At 47.6% G+C, this 17,421-nt stretch overlaps 1 protein-coding gene across 1 annotated transcript in view; it reads left to right on the top strand.

Moving 5' to 3' along the window:
* Positions 1 to 225: 225 nt before the first annotated feature.
* Positions 226 to 17,421, top strand: part of MTMR3 (myotubularin related protein 3) — a gene marked incomplete at both ends in the record, with an annotated part of 23,086 nt that continues 5,890 nt past the window's right edge. The window contains 11 exon segments of the mRNA XM_009870932.1: positions 226 to 322; positions 1,612 to 1,725; positions 5,303 to 5,508; positions 5,677 to 5,808; positions 7,513 to 7,624; positions 8,668 to 8,863; positions 10,572 to 10,757; positions 12,072 to 12,242; positions 14,227 to 14,372; positions 15,055 to 16,147; positions 16,150 to 16,482. Coding sequence (XP_009869234.1) covers positions 226 to 322; positions 1,612 to 1,725; positions 5,303 to 5,508; positions 5,677 to 5,808; positions 7,513 to 7,624; positions 8,668 to 8,863; positions 10,572 to 10,757; positions 12,072 to 12,242; positions 14,227 to 14,372; positions 15,055 to 16,147; positions 16,150 to 16,482 — 2,786 coding nt within the window.

Genomic DNA, 17,421 nt, shown 5'->3' with positions numbered 1-17,421 from the left:
CTGTATTGACATTGAATATTTTTTAATTGTATTTTGATACTTCTTAGAAAAGTATCTAGGAAATAAATGGAGCTCATTCCGATCCCTTGAAACGTAAATGGTGGGTTTGGCCTGTCCCTTTCTCTTTTTGGTTTTTGTTAAGTATCGGTGCAGTGGTGTTTTAACTATTTTGAAAGGTGGGAGTCTGCTTTTGCATTATTTTCTCTCTCTGCTTTTGATACCCAGGAGAACATGTAACGTCGAGGTTTAAAAATGAAGTGGAGCGGATGGGGTTTGATATGAACAATGCCTGGAGGATTTCCAACATCAATGAGAAGTACAAGTAAGTGCTGTGGGCTGCTGGTTTGCAGCCGGGCGGCATCTCAAAACACCAGTTTTGTTCTAGCAGGTTACTGGAACTGTTTCCAACTTACACAATTCCTAATAAGGGACAACTAGAGTTAGGGGGTTTTTTGTTTGTTTTATATTTAAAAATGTGCTTTTCAAGTGTTTTTTTGTATTTTATTTGCTCCTACAATTTTTGCAGGCTTCAGAATTCCAGATTGTGAGGTGCTTGCTGGTGGACTTCTTGGAGAATAAGCATTCTAGTGAAAGAAAGGGAAAGCCTTAAGTGAGCAAGGAGTGGAGTTGAACTTTAAAAACTATCTTTTTTACTGTGTCTTATTCTCTGTCTTTTGACAAAGGCTTGTCAAAAGTACGAGGGGTACTGGCTGATCCCAAACTCAAGGCATGGCAAACCCAGCAGTAATGCTTTGTTGGGGAAATGTGTCATTGCCCTGTGTGTGGAGGACAATGATTTGTGGCTGGTAGTTGGTGTCGCTGCAAGAAGAGTAACTCTCAAAATCTGGGCAAGACAGAAAAATAGGTCCCTGTTACATGTATAATACTAAAGAAAAAGGAAAAAGCTTGATACGTTGTGTGGAAGCGGAGGAACACAAACTGCTCCTTCCCTTCTTGAGGGCAGCACTTGAGAAACGAGCATTTTTTCAGGATAATCGATACGTTTTTCAGAATGTCTTAGACGCGTGTTCGTGTCTGTCCTTGTGTAGTAAATGCATCTCTTGAGGGGATGGACCGGGGATGAGCTAGTGGATGCTGCAGCAGTGTGGTGCAGTCGCTGCTGACTGCTTGCCCCGTTCTTAGCAGCAGCCCAGGCTTCATTCCTTAAATCCTGGAGTAGGAGGTGCAGCTAATAGCAGGAAGTTCCCGTTAGCCACTAAGCGACAGCCAGCGCGCTCACTTTTCTGCCTGAGCACTTCTGCCGCGCTTGCACCAGTTTTCTGTCTTGAATCCGGTAGCTCTGGCTCTGCTGCTGTGTTTTGTGACCCAGAAATGGATCATTTGTTAGTGTGGAGTTTCTTTTCCGTGATCCAGTTTATTTCAGCAGCTGGTGGTAACAAAAACCACCTACAGGTGAATTTCCCAAGGACACACCACCGTAAAACTTCCGATTGTGAAATGCATTTACGCACCTCGATGTTTACGGTGCCTGCCAAGGGGTTCATTACCGGAGGAGTTAACAGACTGGGGTTGGGCTGAGACGACTTGCTGGCGGGCTGGCTGCTTCTACTGCTCGTCGGCGTTGAACCCTTTGCACCGCTTCCCTCGCAGGCTCTGCGGGAGTTACCCCCAGGAAATCATCGTTCCCGCCTGGATCACGGATAAGGAGCTGGAGAGCGTGGCGAGCTTTCGCTCCTGGAAGCGTATCCCCGCCGTCGTGTACAGGTGAGGCCCCTGCAGGTGGCAACGGCTTTCCCCGGGCTCCCAACGGGATGTTCTGGAGTCTTCGTCTCTACATTTGCCACCTGTTTGTGTTTGGTTTGGGGTTTTTTATACTCAAAACTGTGAAATGTCAGCACGTGTTGCCCCTTCTCGAGCCATAACTGAGGTGAGGCAGACTCGCTACGCATTCACTCCTGAGTGGGAGTAATGGTTTGTATCTTCTGAATTCTGAACGCGTTTTGTCGGAGCTTATGCATCTCCGAGGGCAGTCACCTCAAGATGGATTTTTATCTTTGTTGATATGAAGATCTGTAAAGTGAAGGGATCAGAGCAGCTGAAAAACTGATAAATGGCTTATCTGGCTAGGTTTTTTCTCTAATTCTTCCCTGGCTAATGCTCAGACTACAGTATAAAAAAGGACAAATAGCAAAACTAATTAAGAATATTTGAATTACAAAAGAATGTACCTGTTAGCTTTATCTATGTATTTTAGATTGTTTGAATCAGTCTCTTCCTTAAATTGACTCCGGCAATTTTTTGCAACAAAAATTACTTTTTTTGAGATACCAGTTCTGGCATCTTTAGTAAGAAATGTATTTCAGTGTCTGGGTTTGGTTTTTATTGTTGCTTCCCTCCCCAAATATTCTGGAACCTGTCGTATTATATTTTTACCCTATTCCTGGTGTAGTTGTCCTCCCATAAATGCTTAAAATTTCTAATAATTTCATAGTCTGATTTTATTTTTTTTTTAAAAAAAGATGAATGCTGATGAAGTGTGCGTAGCCACCCATTCCTTCTAAACAGACAGAGAGGAGAAGCCGTTCTCTGAGCAGCAAGTTGATTTAGTGAGCAATAAAGCTGACAGATGCGTAAGCCCTGGGTTGAAAGAGCCAAGTGCACAAGAGTTAAGAGCAGGTCACGAAAAAACGTTATTTACGTAGCGTAAGAGTTCTCATTCTATGACGGGAGAACAAATGAGCTCGTGGCAAGAGACCCTTGTCTTTGAATCCTCCTCTCTTTCCTCCTTTTGCTTCCAACTCCTGAAGGGGTTAGCGTTGTCTCTTTTGGAGGGAAAGCAATTGCTGCATCCTCTGCTCAGCTCTGAAGGGGAAGAATGCTCTCCAGCATATGCTGCTCTGGTTAAAACTTTAGGTACTTTGTCGTTACGGTAGGACATGTAACTGTGGATGTTCTATATCTGTTTAAAAGTGAGTGGGAGAGTGATTTAAACGTTCAAAAGACCTCACGGACTGGATTTTTTTGATCCATGGCGTTCAATTTTCTGCAGCTTTGATGAGACTGTGGATGTTAAATTACCACGTAGCCTTCTCGCCGTATTCTTAAAATCAGCGGGAGAAAATTGTTGGTCGTTTTTTTTTATTTCTTTTCTTCCTTATCTTGACTTTTAGTAACAAATTCTTTCGAGACATCCAGTTCATCGTTCCGTGCTGTGATGGAACTCGCGTCAGCTAGTGGTTGATGATCCCTAGGATTGGAAATCCACGTGTAGTTTCCTCTCTAGATGCTTTTCCATAAAAATAACTTTTCTGTCTGACTTTTGGAGGAGTAAGGGACAAAATCTCCTTCAGCACTTCTTACTTGTTGAAGATGTTTCAGGGTCTATTAGTTTCGTTACTGATGGCATTAAAAATCTGCTCGTTCTGCATTTCCTCGGAGGGGAAATAAAAGTAATAATGGTTTTTATTCAACCAATAACTTGTCCCAGCTACTGACCACCGGGACTGAGAGAAACGAGAGACACAGACTTGGGCGACAAAAACCTCCTTGTCTGTTCTTGTAAAGCGTTTGGGAGCTGTGACTGAGCACAGGGACTGAATTTGGACGGGCTGGGCCGGCAGGAGCGCCGCTTCGATTTTAGGATCAGATTTGGAGAAAAATCTCAGGCCGAGCTTCTGTGAATTTTTTGCATTGACCCATTTTTAAGAAGCTAGGTGCGTATTTATGTAAGGAAATCGGGCCTGGGATGGGCGATTTGTAGCTTCTCTGTTGCGAGCCCAGAAAATCAGGAAGTTTTTTTGGGGGGGTTGTGGAAAGACGACAGAGAGCAGTTCAGCCCTTTCTTTCCTAAGCTCAAGAAGAACCCGTTTGGAACCGAGCTGTGGGGACCAAAGGGAAACAGAAAATCGCCGTGTGCCGTAATTGCTGAATTAACTCTGTGAACAGCAGCAATGATTTTATTTAAATATTTAATATTCTCGGGGGATTGGAAGTACCAGTAGTGACGTAATGCTACAGAGGGAGCTACTCAAACCTTCCTTACTCCTCCCTCTTTGTAGGTACAAGGACTTGGGGGATTTATTGTTGTGTTCAAAAGGTTGCTTGAACGTGAGGAGGCTGAAGCCCGTGCGGAGGTGTCCCGTACATCAGGCAACTCTACGATGTTTATAAAGGGCTTTATAGCTATCCAGTAGTGATTTACTATTTAGTTCCTGCAGGGAGGCTGCGTGTTGTTTTGTCTCTAGAAGGTTAGGAAACTTGCACTTGAGGGCTTAACTTTAGGATTGTGAGGTTTTTTAATCTTTTTTTTTTTTGGTTACTGAGATCTGAGTGACACCAGCTTATCCCCAGCTCCGTCTTTGCTCTTTTTTCTGTTCCTGGGGCTGGTTTGGTTGGAATGAATGTGATTCTTCGGACCTTCAACGTGACCGTAAATAGAATTGTTTGCTGATTTCTCCTGCTTACATCGGAGCGTTGCATATTTGTGCAGGCTTAGGATTCTTAGGGCTTTGCAGCTATCAGTGAACTCAACGTTTGGCCTAGTGATTCCTTTTATTTTTTTTACGGTCTGAATGGAAGGCGAGGACCTGGAGTTGAAAATGTAACTGTTTATGAACCTGTGAAAAGAGTTCTGCAGGCAGGTACTAATGAAATCTGGAAGAGCATATGGGAAAGCTAAATGAGCTTCTCTGAATGTTCAAAATAAATTTCTCACACGTGATTCACGGCTGGTGCCTGGCAATCCGCGTACGGCAGTGAGGTTTGGGGTTGGGTTAGACAGGAGGCGTGCCACGTTCTGCTGCTATTTCCTACCGACACTCTAACACTCTTTGCATTTAATTAGTGGTACATTTCGATATTTTTTTTAAAAAAACCAACCTCATTGATAGGTGAATCTGTGGATTTACTCCTGTCATCTGGCTTTAAAATTAGCGTAAGTTAAATTGAACTTCTTGTTTCACTCCGGTATGAGGAGGAGACCTGACTATGCAGCAGGTGTTGAATACCTCTTTAATGCCTCATCTGCAGTTCCAGAACCTTCCCCACCTTTCACTGGCCAACAAGCAACAATATTGAGCAAGAAAACGCTTGGTTTTCTCTTCCTGACCTTGACTTTGCCTCTTGCCTTTCAGGGGCTGTGTGGTCATAGTCAGCGTTTTGCAGGGAAGCACGCGGGACACGTTGCCGCTGGAGAGGCTGAGGAAGCTGCTGGGCAACCCTAGTGGGGAATTGAACTAGTGGAGTTGCACCATATAATTGTTTATGCCCTCGTGTGGCTTTGGTTTTGTTCATCCCAATTCTTCAAGTTAACTCGAGGCTGTTGTTCCGATCCCTTTTCCAGGCACCAGAGCAATGGAGCGGTTATTTCCCGCTGCGGCCAGCCCGAGGTCAGTTGGTGGGGCTGGAGGAACGCGGATGACGAACACCTCGTCCAGTCTGTAGCCAAAGCCTGCGCCTCGGACTCGAGGTCCAGCAGTAACAAATTAATGAATGGGAATTGTTCCCGAGATTTCTCCAACGGAGGGGACCTCTCTGACGTGGAATTTGGTGAGTTTGTCACTGTTCCTTTTCTGCCAAGGGCAGAGCTTTACGCAAAAGTTGATTCAGATTTTCCCAGTTTCTCTATGTGTGGTGCGGGACCCGAGCGAATCATTGTAGCACGCGGTGTCAGGAATCTCCTTCTACTCACTCGTCGGTTGCGGATCTCTTCCCCAGATTCCTCAATCTCTAACGCTTCAGGAGCGGAGAGTTTGGTGATACAGCCTCAGAAGCTTTTGATCTTGGACGCGCGATCTTACGCAGCAGCGGTGGCCAACAGGGCCAAAGGCGGAGGCTGCGAGTGCCCGGGTAAGCCACGTTTCTTCTCCGTCTCTCTAGGAAGTTAATCCAAAGGATTTGCTCAAATCTAATGACACCGATACGCTTCGGTACCGCGTGTTCGACAGACTGCATGAGTGCAAACGCTGTTCATCTACGGGAAAGTTCTGGGTCGTTGCGGCTGTCGCCCAACCCTTCAAAAGGAAAGGTTTAGCTGTTAATTAAATCTCTTTTCTGGGAGCATAAAACCAGCTGGTAGCTGTTCAGTAAATGCTGAACTGTGTGGAATATGCTGATTAGCTTTCCCCTGCGGAGTCAAATATGTAAACTAGAGCGAGACAAAGGTGTCCGGCGTGCTAATGCCTACGGAAACCCAACCGAACAAACTTGTGAAAGTCCACTAATTGTAGAGGACGGTAATATTTGAGAACGGTTTTGCAGAGTACAACTTTTCAGCAGTTTTTCTAGAGCTGAAACATTTTACAGCGTTTGTATCAGAACCCAAAGTACCTGAAAATCCTCATTTAGCTGGTGTTTGTAAGAGGTTTGCAATTAGCACTTTCTGTGTTCTTCCTTATCAGTTGTTGGTATTACAAACAAGGTACTAATTTCTGAATGCACCCTGTTAAAATTCTGTGTGTGGAGAGTCTCGAAAAAAGATACCAGATGCAAAAGCTATGGAAAACAAAAGTTATTTTGGCCATATATTCATGCTTTGGTTTTTGCTGCAATAACTGCACTTCGATATGTGGCAAGAAAGGATGAATTTTTCATTTAACACCTCAAAACTACTAAATAACTCCTCGTTGGAGAGTAACATTTGAAAACAGAAAAGCAAAGTGCACAAGAAGTTTAATTTTCTTCCTACATATTGGTTCTTGAATTCTCTGTAGAAGGTTCCCAAACAGCTTGTCACCTTCCATAAATTTGACCTGCACTAAGCGCTGCTTTTTTGCTGCTAGGTTTGTGGGTTTTTTCCAGCTGTTGTCAAAGTTACTTCATTCTCTCTGTAAAAAAAAATCTTGTTTATGCTGCGCTTTGGTTTACATAGAATTCAGTAAAAAGACAAAAAGGTGGTTAAATTGTCTGATACTGTCAAGCTGTTTCTCACTGGAGTCCCCATGTCCATTCCTAAGAGGATGTTCTGCTTGGGCCAGACTTTGTTGGGCTGGTAACCAGTTCAGAAATGAGATTATACAAAACACACTCTTCTAAGGGACTGTTGCATTTCCTTCCACAAACACTCAAGATCCGTATTCTGAGTCCTAATTAATTTTGAAGTGGCGAATGAAGTAACTCAGCCTTTTGGAGTGGTTAAGGAAAGGGATGTATAACATATAAAAATCAGTTTACCGAGTTTGAGAATGTCCGTCAATTATCAGTTAAATATTCTTTCTGTTCCACAGTCTCTCGGGATGTTTCTCGGTCTTTTTCTAAAACATTCGATAACGCCGAGCTCACTCTTCCCACAGGTTTGTACTCTGCTGTAGATAATGGGAAGTGAAACATTGAAAATAAATACACACGCACTTTGCTAACTCTTTCCTGTTTTGCGGTGTTGTAACATCTGGAATACCTCCCAAACCCCGAGTGCCAGCTTTTCCTACAGAGTGTTTGTAAACAGATTATTTTGTCTCTCCGCAGCAACGCTGGCTTGGTGTTATGAAAAAACTTCTTTTCGAAATGTAGCTTAGTGCAGTTTTTACTTTCTTCCCTCTTGACGTTTCCCTGCAGAATATTACCCGAACTGTGAAGTGGTGTTCATGGGGATGGCAAACATTCATTCGATCCGGAAGAGTTTTCAATCGCTGCGTTTGCTCTGCACCCAAATGCCAGATCCAGGAAAGTAAGTGGGTCTTTGGGGGGGTTTTACACGCTTCTGCAACTGCATTCTTCTGTTGCTGATACATAAACTCACATTCGGTGGGTTTTCCCTTATACCTAAGCTATATTTTTTTTTTTACTTCCATGGAATTTGAGCTAAAGGAAGCCATGAGTTCATTGCAATTGAAGTAAACCTAGAAAATGAAATCTGAGGTGTAGCCTTGAGTATTGGTACTAGAACATTACTACTTCGAGGTGGCTTCTGAGTGCTGGCACTTACGTTCCCCTGCTGTTCCTGATTCTTTAATCTTTACAGCTTGGCTCTCCTTCTGAAAATTCTAGTGGTGTTCCACGTGCTTCTCACGTTTACGGTGTTATTGCAGGAGATGTATTTCGTAGGCCTGCAGTGCTGTGGGATAACTGGTCTCTGACGGCCTCTCGTCTCCAGAGCTTTTGAGGTTGGCTCCTCACTAGGACGCTGTAGTTGCACCCAGTCTGTTTCTCCTTCCCCTGAGTCTGCTGCTGAGAGTCTTACTGAACAGGATACGTAAAACTTCGTGGGGTAGAGATTCTTAAAATACCACCAGCATGCCTTGTAAAGCCTGGGAATAGTTGAGATTTCGAAGGTGCCTCCGGTCCAACCCTCTCACTGAAGCTGGAACTCGTCAGGGCCGGGCACCAGTGCGACTGGGGCTGCTGTGCGACCCACATCTGCGGCTCGGAGGAGGGAAGAGGGCAGAGGCTGCAGAAAGTGGGGATGTCCCAGTAGCGTGGACATTATCTGTCACTGGGAACGTGCTGTGCTCTTGCCTGGGAAAATGTTATTTAAGCTTTCTGCAAGTCTTACACAGCAAACCACATTCCAGGAGCTGCCTGTTCCGCAGGTGGGCTGCCCGACTTTGTTTCTTATGGGTCTGGGAAAGCGTTCACGAGATGGAAATGAAATCTGTTCAAGAATGATGTGCCCAGCTTACCGAAATAGGAGCTTCGACTCGATAAATTCCAAGCTCCAAACCAGAAAGCATCTTAAAAGAGCAAAAACTGTCTTCTCTTGTTTTCCTCTAGTTGGTTATCGGCTCTGGAAAGCACCAAATGGCTGCAGCACTTGTCCGTGCTTCTGAAATCCGCGCTGCTCGTAGTTCATGCCGTGGACCGAGACCAGCGACCAGTCTTGGTGCACTGCTCCGACGGCTGGGACCGAACCCCCCAGATAGTGGCACTGGCCAAACTGCTGCTCGATCCCTATTACAGGACCACGGAGGTTTGTAAACCCTCTGCTCGGGCGCGAGGCACTGACCCGCATTTGGGTCCTGTCCCGGGAAATCCGCGCTGCTCGTAGTTCATGCCGTGGACCGAGACCAGCGACCAGTCTTGGTGCACTGCTCCGACGGCTGGGACCGAACCCCCCAGATAGTGGCACTGGCCAAACTGCTGCTCGATCCCTATTACAGGACCACGGAGGTTTGTAAACCCTCTGCTCGGGCGCGAGGCACTGACCCGCATTTGGGTCCTGTCCCGGGAAGCTCCCGCTGTGAGTGTTTTCAGGTTTTTCGCCTAGGAAAGGCTCTGAGGCTAGCAGGAGTTTACCAGCAGCAGATATGGTTACCCAGAGGTGTAAATGCAGTCTGTAATTCAAGAGCAGATTATTTTTTCCCCGTTTACTGTCACGCACAGTCACGATCTGTGCTTCCCTGGGTTTGGGGAGCACAGAGCGCTACGTGGCGTGGTTTCCCTTACACCATTGTGGTTTCTCGACCAGCCACTGGGCCTTTCTCTTTTCTGAATTTCCCAACGGCATGCTTTTCAAGTTTCCCATTTTCCTTGCCTTCTGTCACTTGTGTTCCTCCTGGTTTTTCAGCCCAATTTCCTCCCCCTCCATGACTTTTCAGCGTTGTGTGGAAACGTGGTGGCTGGATTTCACCAGCCAGCCCCTCTGCAAGATGCCCTTGTCTAGAACAGAAGCAGGTGTCTGAACGCTCTGCTGCAAACTGCTGCCTAAAGCCTTGGACACACGAGGGCCAGGACTTTAAACTGTAGCAAATGCCTTTTGGATGAAATCGTGGAAACTTCTTGGATCCTTTTCCAAGTGGCTTCTAGAAGTCAGCATCCATCAGGGCAAAACCTCCTCCTGGTCCTCCTGCTCAAAGTGCGGAGTTCTGCACAACACCCTTTGCCTGCTCCTTGTCACCACCGCATCAGGGGAAGCCACAAGCTGTAGCTGCCTAGACAGGCATCAGAAACCGTCAGGAAAATGAGTCTTCAGCAGCGTCACGTGTCAAGCTTTTCAGCTCTCACCTGTTATTTTTGCTTTAATTACAAGCGCTGACTTAATAAGCACTTTCTACTGTTTTTCTTTCCCCAAGAGTCAAACCCTTCCTAACCTGTGATGGGTTTTAGGTCCTGTGAGATGAGGTGTCACGTTCAGGGGCTTAGCTCAGCGCTGGTTTGAAATGTTCTTTGCCTTTCTCGTTTGGAATCCCGTGCGAGTCAACCTTTAATCAGCCTTGTGACCGGCCGGTGCTCGCTCTGAGCGTGGATGGTTTTCTTTTACGACAGACAGGTCTGCCCATCATTTTCAAGGGAGAGCTTTAAAATTTCCTCTCCTGGCCAGGCGTCGGTGGCCACAATCCAGATGGTTTTAGCGACATGACGCTCCTCCTCACCCTTGCATGGCTGTGATAGGTCTCATCTCAGGATCCGCCCTGCCGGTCACTGAGGACTCAACCTGCCTCATTCCCTTGCCTGTTCACGTAGGTTTGGGAATCCGTATCCGTTCTAATTTTGTTGAGCGACGTTTCAGAACGTGGAGACGTTAGGTCAAGCAATAAAGGTAAATAATGAGGCCAGGGCCGAAGGGAAATAGGAGTGAGGACACAGTGATTCCCATGAGTCACTCTTAGAAAACTGAACCCAGGAAAGATATAAATAAATAAAATAGGATCTTTTCACCTGTACTTTTATTTCTGCAGGGTTTCCAGGTGCTAGTGGAGATGGAGTGGCTGGATTTTGGCCACAAGTTTGCAGATCGCTGTGGCCATGGTGAGAATTCGGATGACCTAAATGAGCGCTGCCCAGTGTTTTTACAGTGGCTGGACTGCGTCCATCAGCTCCAGAGGCAGTTCCCTTGCTCTTTCGAGTTTAACGAAGCATTCCTTGTGAGTTGTGGCTTGAGAGATTGCTGTTTTATAGACTGCTGCTAAACCAGTACCTGGTAGTAACGTACTGTAGAGCCCCCGAGGGGGTTCTGATTTTCCCATCTAACTGTGATAACGCTGCAGCCCGAGAAAGGTAACGGCAAACCGCCCAGACGCAGGGGGCAAATGTACCTGTGCTCTTCAGGAGGCCTCTTCACGCTTCACACAGAAGCAGGACCCTTAAGGGCTTCTCCTAAGGAAATAAACAGACAATAGAAATTTGATAGTGTCATGTAAGGGGGGGCTCAGTTAACTCTGATATAATGCATCCACACTGCGCGAACAAAACTCTGGTAATATAAGCTGCCCCCTACTTTGGTCTGTTTTGATTTGAAAACTCCTCTAAAAACAACTCTGCCCGATACCCTTCCATGCCTTTTTTTTTTCTGTTTCTTTGCTGAAAATACGTAGGATGTAGGAGCTGTGTTTATTTCCTTTTGAAGTGGACAGCTCTCCTCAGAGCTATTTGCCTGAGGTGGTTAAAATCAGAGAAGCGGGTCTCTGGGCAAGTGATGCGGGCCCAATAGTGTGAAGAATAGAAGTTTTTATGAAGTGTCTGATCCGCTAAGAGTTGTAAAGCCCGTTCCTGTGATTGTGGCTGACTTGAGTTCCCGCTCGCCAGCTCAGCCGTGTAACCGAGCTCCTGGCTTAGCTCCCTTGTGCAATGAGATACGTGAGGTTGCAACCGGCTTCGCAGCGCGCTGCTGATCTGCAGGAGCTGCCTGTGGTCGTACCCTCAGCCTTCTGGCCTTTTTAGAGGAAAATCCCCTCATTAATTAGGGTGTTGAAGTACTTGTCTTCATTGAAACGTCTGAATAATCCCATGGAAGTAATTTATGTGCTTCAAGTTAAGGTCGTATTAAGCTGTTTAGTTCGGCTGCGAGCAGAGCGTGGAGCGAATGCCGATGAGAATTTCTGCGCTGTGTTAATGTTTTGTAACAGGCGTCGTGATTCTCCCCTTTGCCTGTTCTGCAGGGCTGCAAGTTTGAGTCAGCAAGACTTTTAGGCCATGATTAGAAACAAATATTTTGTCTTGGTATTTTCTTGGGATTTCCTGCATTTTTATTTTTTTTTAGTGACAATTTTAAGATTCCACTCTGCTTGAATTCTTTTGCACTTAGTTTAGGAGGAGGTATGCCAAAAATGCTCGGTGTATTCGTACATCGGTCTCCAGGAAAGGCGGGATTTGTTGCTTCTGAAGCCTTTGAATGCTGATTCTCTCAGGTTCAGTTGATCTCTTCTGCCATGTGATGCTGTTTGTGTTGCTCCACACAGGTGAAATTGGTGCAGCACACCTACTCTTGCCTCTTTGGTACATTCCTGTGCAACAACGCGAAAGAGAGAGGAGAAAAACACACTCAGGAACGGACCTGCTCTGTCTGGTCTTTGCTGCGGGCAGCAAACAAAGCCTTCAAAAACCTGCTCTACTCCTCCCAATCTGAATCTGTACGTATCCTCCCTTCCTCAGCGCGCGACCTGGGGCCCTTTAGGGCCTCCCAGACACAATGTTCTCCAAAACTCGTCCCTAAATACCCAAACTCACAGCAGTGGGGCAGCGGGAGGGCTTTCCTGACATCACAGTGCAGAGAGTGGCGTGTCCAGAAACATGCTCAGCTCTCCCCCATCGACTCGACATTCCCTTTTGATTCCTCCTTCAGTCGGACGTTTCCAGTCTTAGCATTACTGCTTGTCAGACGCCACCTCAGAAATTCCTCTGCTCTGGAAATGCAGTTTTCTGTACCTGGATATATCGCTTGGTTGTTTGTAGCAGAAAACATTTTGGCATTTCACAAGTTCTCTGTGGAGAACTAAGCTGTGTCGGAGGAAGAGCATAAAATTGCGTACAAACCTAGACACGGTGTCTATATTGACCTTAAATTGAAACAGAAAGTGTCAGGTACCGTAAACATAACTGTAAGGACTGCACGGTGGTTTAGCGTGACAGGTGTGGCTTTTCATTGTTCCTCAGAGTAAGGTTAAAACCTGGCTTAGCAGGAAAGAGCTTACGTGCCTGCGTTTGTTACAAAAAGGTGAATTTGGTGTTCACGTCAGCCGTCTGTGTCTGGCTGCCTCCACCGGCCATGCAGCCCAACTCGTGCTGCGGGCACGTCCCGTTTGTCACCGCCCCGGGCGGCGTCGGAGCGCGCCCTTCGAGACATCTCACCCCGACTCTGGCATCCTAAGAGTGGACGCGGTGGCTGAAGGCGCGAGGTGTCACGGATTAAGATCTGGCTTGTGAGGACTTTTAAAGCTACCGGTGCCTCTCAGCTTTCCACGAAAACACCAGCAGGTTTGCGCAGGAGGAGCGCAGGGAGCGGGTGCTGCGGAAGGGTCCCCGTTCCGTCCTTGGGCCGCCCTTCCACGCTGGGGCCCGCAGCGGAGACGCAATTTCTGTGACTTGGATTCTGTTCTCCATCGATACTACCCTGTAGTGCACTGAGCTAATGAGGGTAATTTGTGCTTTCCAGCCCTGTATTCATCTTTTTGTGCTTTTTACCTCAGTGTTTACGAGATGCCTCTGTGACGTAGCCACATCTGTTCTAAAACCGTAGGTGCTTTAAGAGCAGCACCCATCAAACCAAGCCACCCCTCGGCTCTCCCTCTGCTCAGGGGGTTTCTCTAAAAGCAAAAAAGTCTGATTCTGGAGGAGGAGGAGGAGGAGTGGGTTTTGAGGAGTGAGTAGGGCTATAAATTGTGGATTTTTTTCTTAGATAGAGATCAGATTTACAGCTTGCCCTCCTAGGGTTTCAAAAATGGATGGCAGAGCAAATTGATAATTCAAAGGTACGTAGCTTGGAAAAATAAACGTCTGTTAAATAGTGTTTGTAGCTAAAGCTCTTCCACAAGAAAGTTGCCCAGGAAACAGTGAAATAGAGTGACTCAGGGTGGTTTTAAATGGGAACAGAAAGTGTATTCCACAGGCAAAGAATGCCTTTTAAGAGCAGGCTGCCTCTTCAGCAGACTATTTCTGCATGTGCTTAATTTTTACCATGTGAGTGCTTCCGTTAACGGCTTTGATGAACGGGAGCCTGCAGAAGGAGGTTATTAGTTCAGCTCTCGTAGGGCGCGGTGTAACACCAGGTACGAGGAAATCTCAGCACTGACACCGGGCCGCTGAACCCTGGAGTGGTTTAAATCACTCGGAAGCGTTACTGAGGTGTGGATTCCCCCGGAGCACGTTGCGGCAGTTCATTCATGGGAAGCTGAAAGCCGGCATTGTTGTGCCTCAGCCTCTCCCTGACAGAAAAGAGAATTGTATGTCCGAGTGTAGCCCATCAAAAATACCACAGCTGTCCCCAGGCTAAATCTGGAGATGTAGCGAACCCGAATAGTAAACCCGGAGGAGCGGGGTTTGGGTTGGAACACCTCTCCGCGTTCTGGGAGCGAGCGGCTTGCTCTTCCTGAACACTCCGTGCTCTCCCCTCGGCAGGTGCTGTACCCCGTGTGCCACGTGCGGAACTTAATGCTCTGGAGCGCTGTTTACCTGCCGTGCTCTTCCCCCTCGACGCCCACCGATGACACCTGTGCCCCGTACCCCGTTCCAGGCTCTAGCCCCGAAGATCAGCCTCTGGGCAGGTGAGCCTAGAGCCCAGAAATCCCGTCCTGTAAAGTAAGATCAACAGAGAATATTGTGGGATGTAAAGAGGAGGATACTGGTGGTGGGAGGGGACGTATTTCTCACGGGCTTATTTGTGGGACTCTTTGGCTGATTTTGCCCCAAAGCGGTCTGTTGTCTTTGCAGTTATGAAAGCTGTTAACGTTTCGGAGGTGATAGCGTGACAGCGAGAAGATTAGCAAATAGAATTAAGCTGCGGGTATTGCGTAGCCTCGTGGGATTCCTTATATCCCTGTGGGGTGTCAGCTTTCAGCTGATTGTCTTGAATTTTTTTTCCTTGTGTTGCGTAGCTCTCTCTTTGCTTTATTTGTACAATTCTGAGCACGTATTCATTGGGAGATGTGACCGGTCTGTAAGCGTTTATGCTTTGTGGCAAAGGGATTATTCTGGGAATGTTTGAAACCTGATCGAACGTATTTTCTTGATGGCAAACGAGAAAGTACTGGAGCAGCCCCGCACCACAGATGGTCGCAGTGTTCTGGAGAGTGCTGCACAAAAGTTTGTTAGTTAGCGGATTGTTACTGTCCTAATTTGGAGGGGGTGGAGGGAGCTTTTAAACTGGAGTAGCTAAACAGTTTGGGGACGGGGGAAAAAAAAAAAATCCCCTGATTTTTGGATTCTGATTTATTTGTCCCTTTCCAGGTTACCAAAGACAAGATCGTTCGACAATCTGACGACAGCCTGTGACAGCAGCGTGCCTACAACCAATCGCCGCAGCAGCGACCCCAGCCTCAACGAGAAGTGGCAGGAGCACCGCCGGTCCCTGGAGCTGAGCAGCCTGGGCAACGCCGGCGACGATCCCTTCGACGCCGACGGCCTGAGCAGTAAGCAAGGCAGGGCTCCGGTCGGAGCGGAGCTCTCTGTCGCAGCCGGCGTGGCGGAGGGACAGATGGAGAACATTTTGCAAGAGGCCACGAAAGAAGACGTTGGGCTGGAGGAGCACTTGAGGGGGAGCCTCGAGACAGTAGGTAAAGGGGAAGAGGTGGCCCTGGATAAGGAGAAGAGAACTGAAAATCCACGTGGGTATCTCGGCGACCTCTGTGAAAAGGCTGAGGCGGATAAAGGTATCGCGATGAACAATCCAGCGTTCAATCCGCGTCCGGTTTCGCAAGGTGCTTCTGAGCTAAAAGGAGGCCAGGACGAGCATGCTGATGTCAGTAACACTATCCAGAAGTTAGCTCAGGTGAGAGGACTCCAGCCTCTTCCTTTGGAGGGCTTTGTAAATAGAGACGCTCAAAAGACTGCGGAGGACGAAAGCGTTGGCAAGCTTGAAGGAGAAGCGGAGAGCCCGTACAGCGCCGCGCAGGCCAGCCTCCCGCTACCTCTCATGGTCCCGCACGAGGCGAGAACATCCAACATCGAAAGCTCAACGGAAACCTTGACGGAGAATGAAGCAAAGCAAGAGCTCGTTCCGAAGGGCCCTTGCCACAGACCTCACCTGCTCGACAACAGCACCGACGAACTTCCTCCGCCTGTTGAAAACAGGCCAGAGGGGGAGAGCACGCTAGAACTTCAAAAACTGGGAACAAAAGTGCATAGGACTACTGGTAGCAGCAACACACACATCCCAATGCCTTCCCCTTGTGCCTTGCCTTTAGCTGAATGTAAAGATGAGATTGTGTGTAACGGCGAGCCCGAGCCCGAGAACAAGGCGACGGAGAAGCCGGCGGGGTTTAGCGTCGCTCAGAAATACCACGCGACAAACGGCCACTGCCTCAACGGCGAGGACGGACGTGACGCGTCAAAGCCTCTCTGAGCCGGCAGGTCTCCACCGCCAGCTGTAGCTCCGCCCAGTTCCACTCGAGGAACTTGCACCAAAAGTGGGTCTTGGGGCAGCTCGGGAAGCAGCAGGCGGCCAGCAGCCCCGACCAGCCGGCCAGGAGTCACCTGGACGACGACGGGATGCCCGTCTACACCGACGTCATCCAGCAGCGCCTGCGCCAGATCGAGACGGGCCATCAGCAAGAAGTGGAGACCTTGAAGAAGCAAGTGCAAGAGTTGAAGAGCCGCTTGGAGAGCCAGTTCTTCAACAGCTCCTTCCGCCTCAATGGCGACTACGGAGACGAAGTGGTAAGTGACGGGGGCACTTGGCCGCTGCCGGTTAGTGCCCTGCTGCAGCTCACAGCTCCGAGTCCGAGTTTTTGGCCACGTGGGTTTTTCTAAGACTTTTGAGGTCATTCTGAAGAGAGCGAACAGCCAGGGGCATGGCAAACAGGTTAGGGCTGGCTGATATTTCCCCTGTATTTCGGTTAGACCGTCAGCGTACCAAAGGCTTATTTCAAGATGAGTGTACAATCAGAGAATCGTTAAGGTTGGAAACGGCCTCTTAAGATCGAATCCAAAATAAATTGCTTCGCCGTTTCCATATGTGGGCAAAGATATTTTTGCAAAGGCTGGAAATGTGTCATTTATTGGGACTGCTCTCTTGGTGCTCGGGGTGGGACAGATACGGTAGCTCAAAACCGTGACGTTCAAGCCCTTTCCAGATGTCCACCCTGCCCGAGGCTCGTTAACTGGAAGGAATTAAGAGCTTTTGTGACTGCCTTGGGTCAGTGAGCGTTTTTTCTTGACAAATTAAGATTTTTAAGGGAGCTTTTAAACTGGTTGTGCTTTTACCTGGGAGTGTTTAAAGTCGTAAAAACAGAGACGTGGGCTTGAGGCGCGATTCAGAAGCAGCGAGCAGATGATCTGGGTAGCTGCGGTTGCGAAAGAAATTTTAAAATCAGAAATTAAGCAAGTGGAAATCCAAATTCGGGACCTACAGATCGCTCCAAAACTTGGTTTTTTCGGAGGCCTGGTTTTATTAGTTAAATAAATTAAGAGAGGAGAGCTGCTCGGGGAGGGGGAAGAGGACGGGAGGGAGAAGGGGAAGAGGACAGGAAGGGGAAGGAGAGGAGACTTCGAATCTCTGAAACAGACTTTGTGTCTTCCTGGGGGTTTGAATCCTTTAATTCCCGAGGTTGACTTAACACGCCTCAGAAATTTCCCTTCCCTACGTTCACATGGTGT

Source organism: Apaloderma vittatum, unplaced genomic scaffold (assembly GCF_000703405.1).
Source record: "Apaloderma vittatum isolate BGI_N311 unplaced genomic scaffold, ASM70340v1 scaffold16316, whole genome shotgun sequence".
Taxonomy (NCBI): Eukaryota; Metazoa; Chordata; class Aves; order Trogoniformes; family Trogonidae; genus Apaloderma; species Apaloderma vittatum.
Note: the sequence above shows the minus strand (reverse complement) of the source record. Positions and strands in the feature narration are given on the sequence as shown.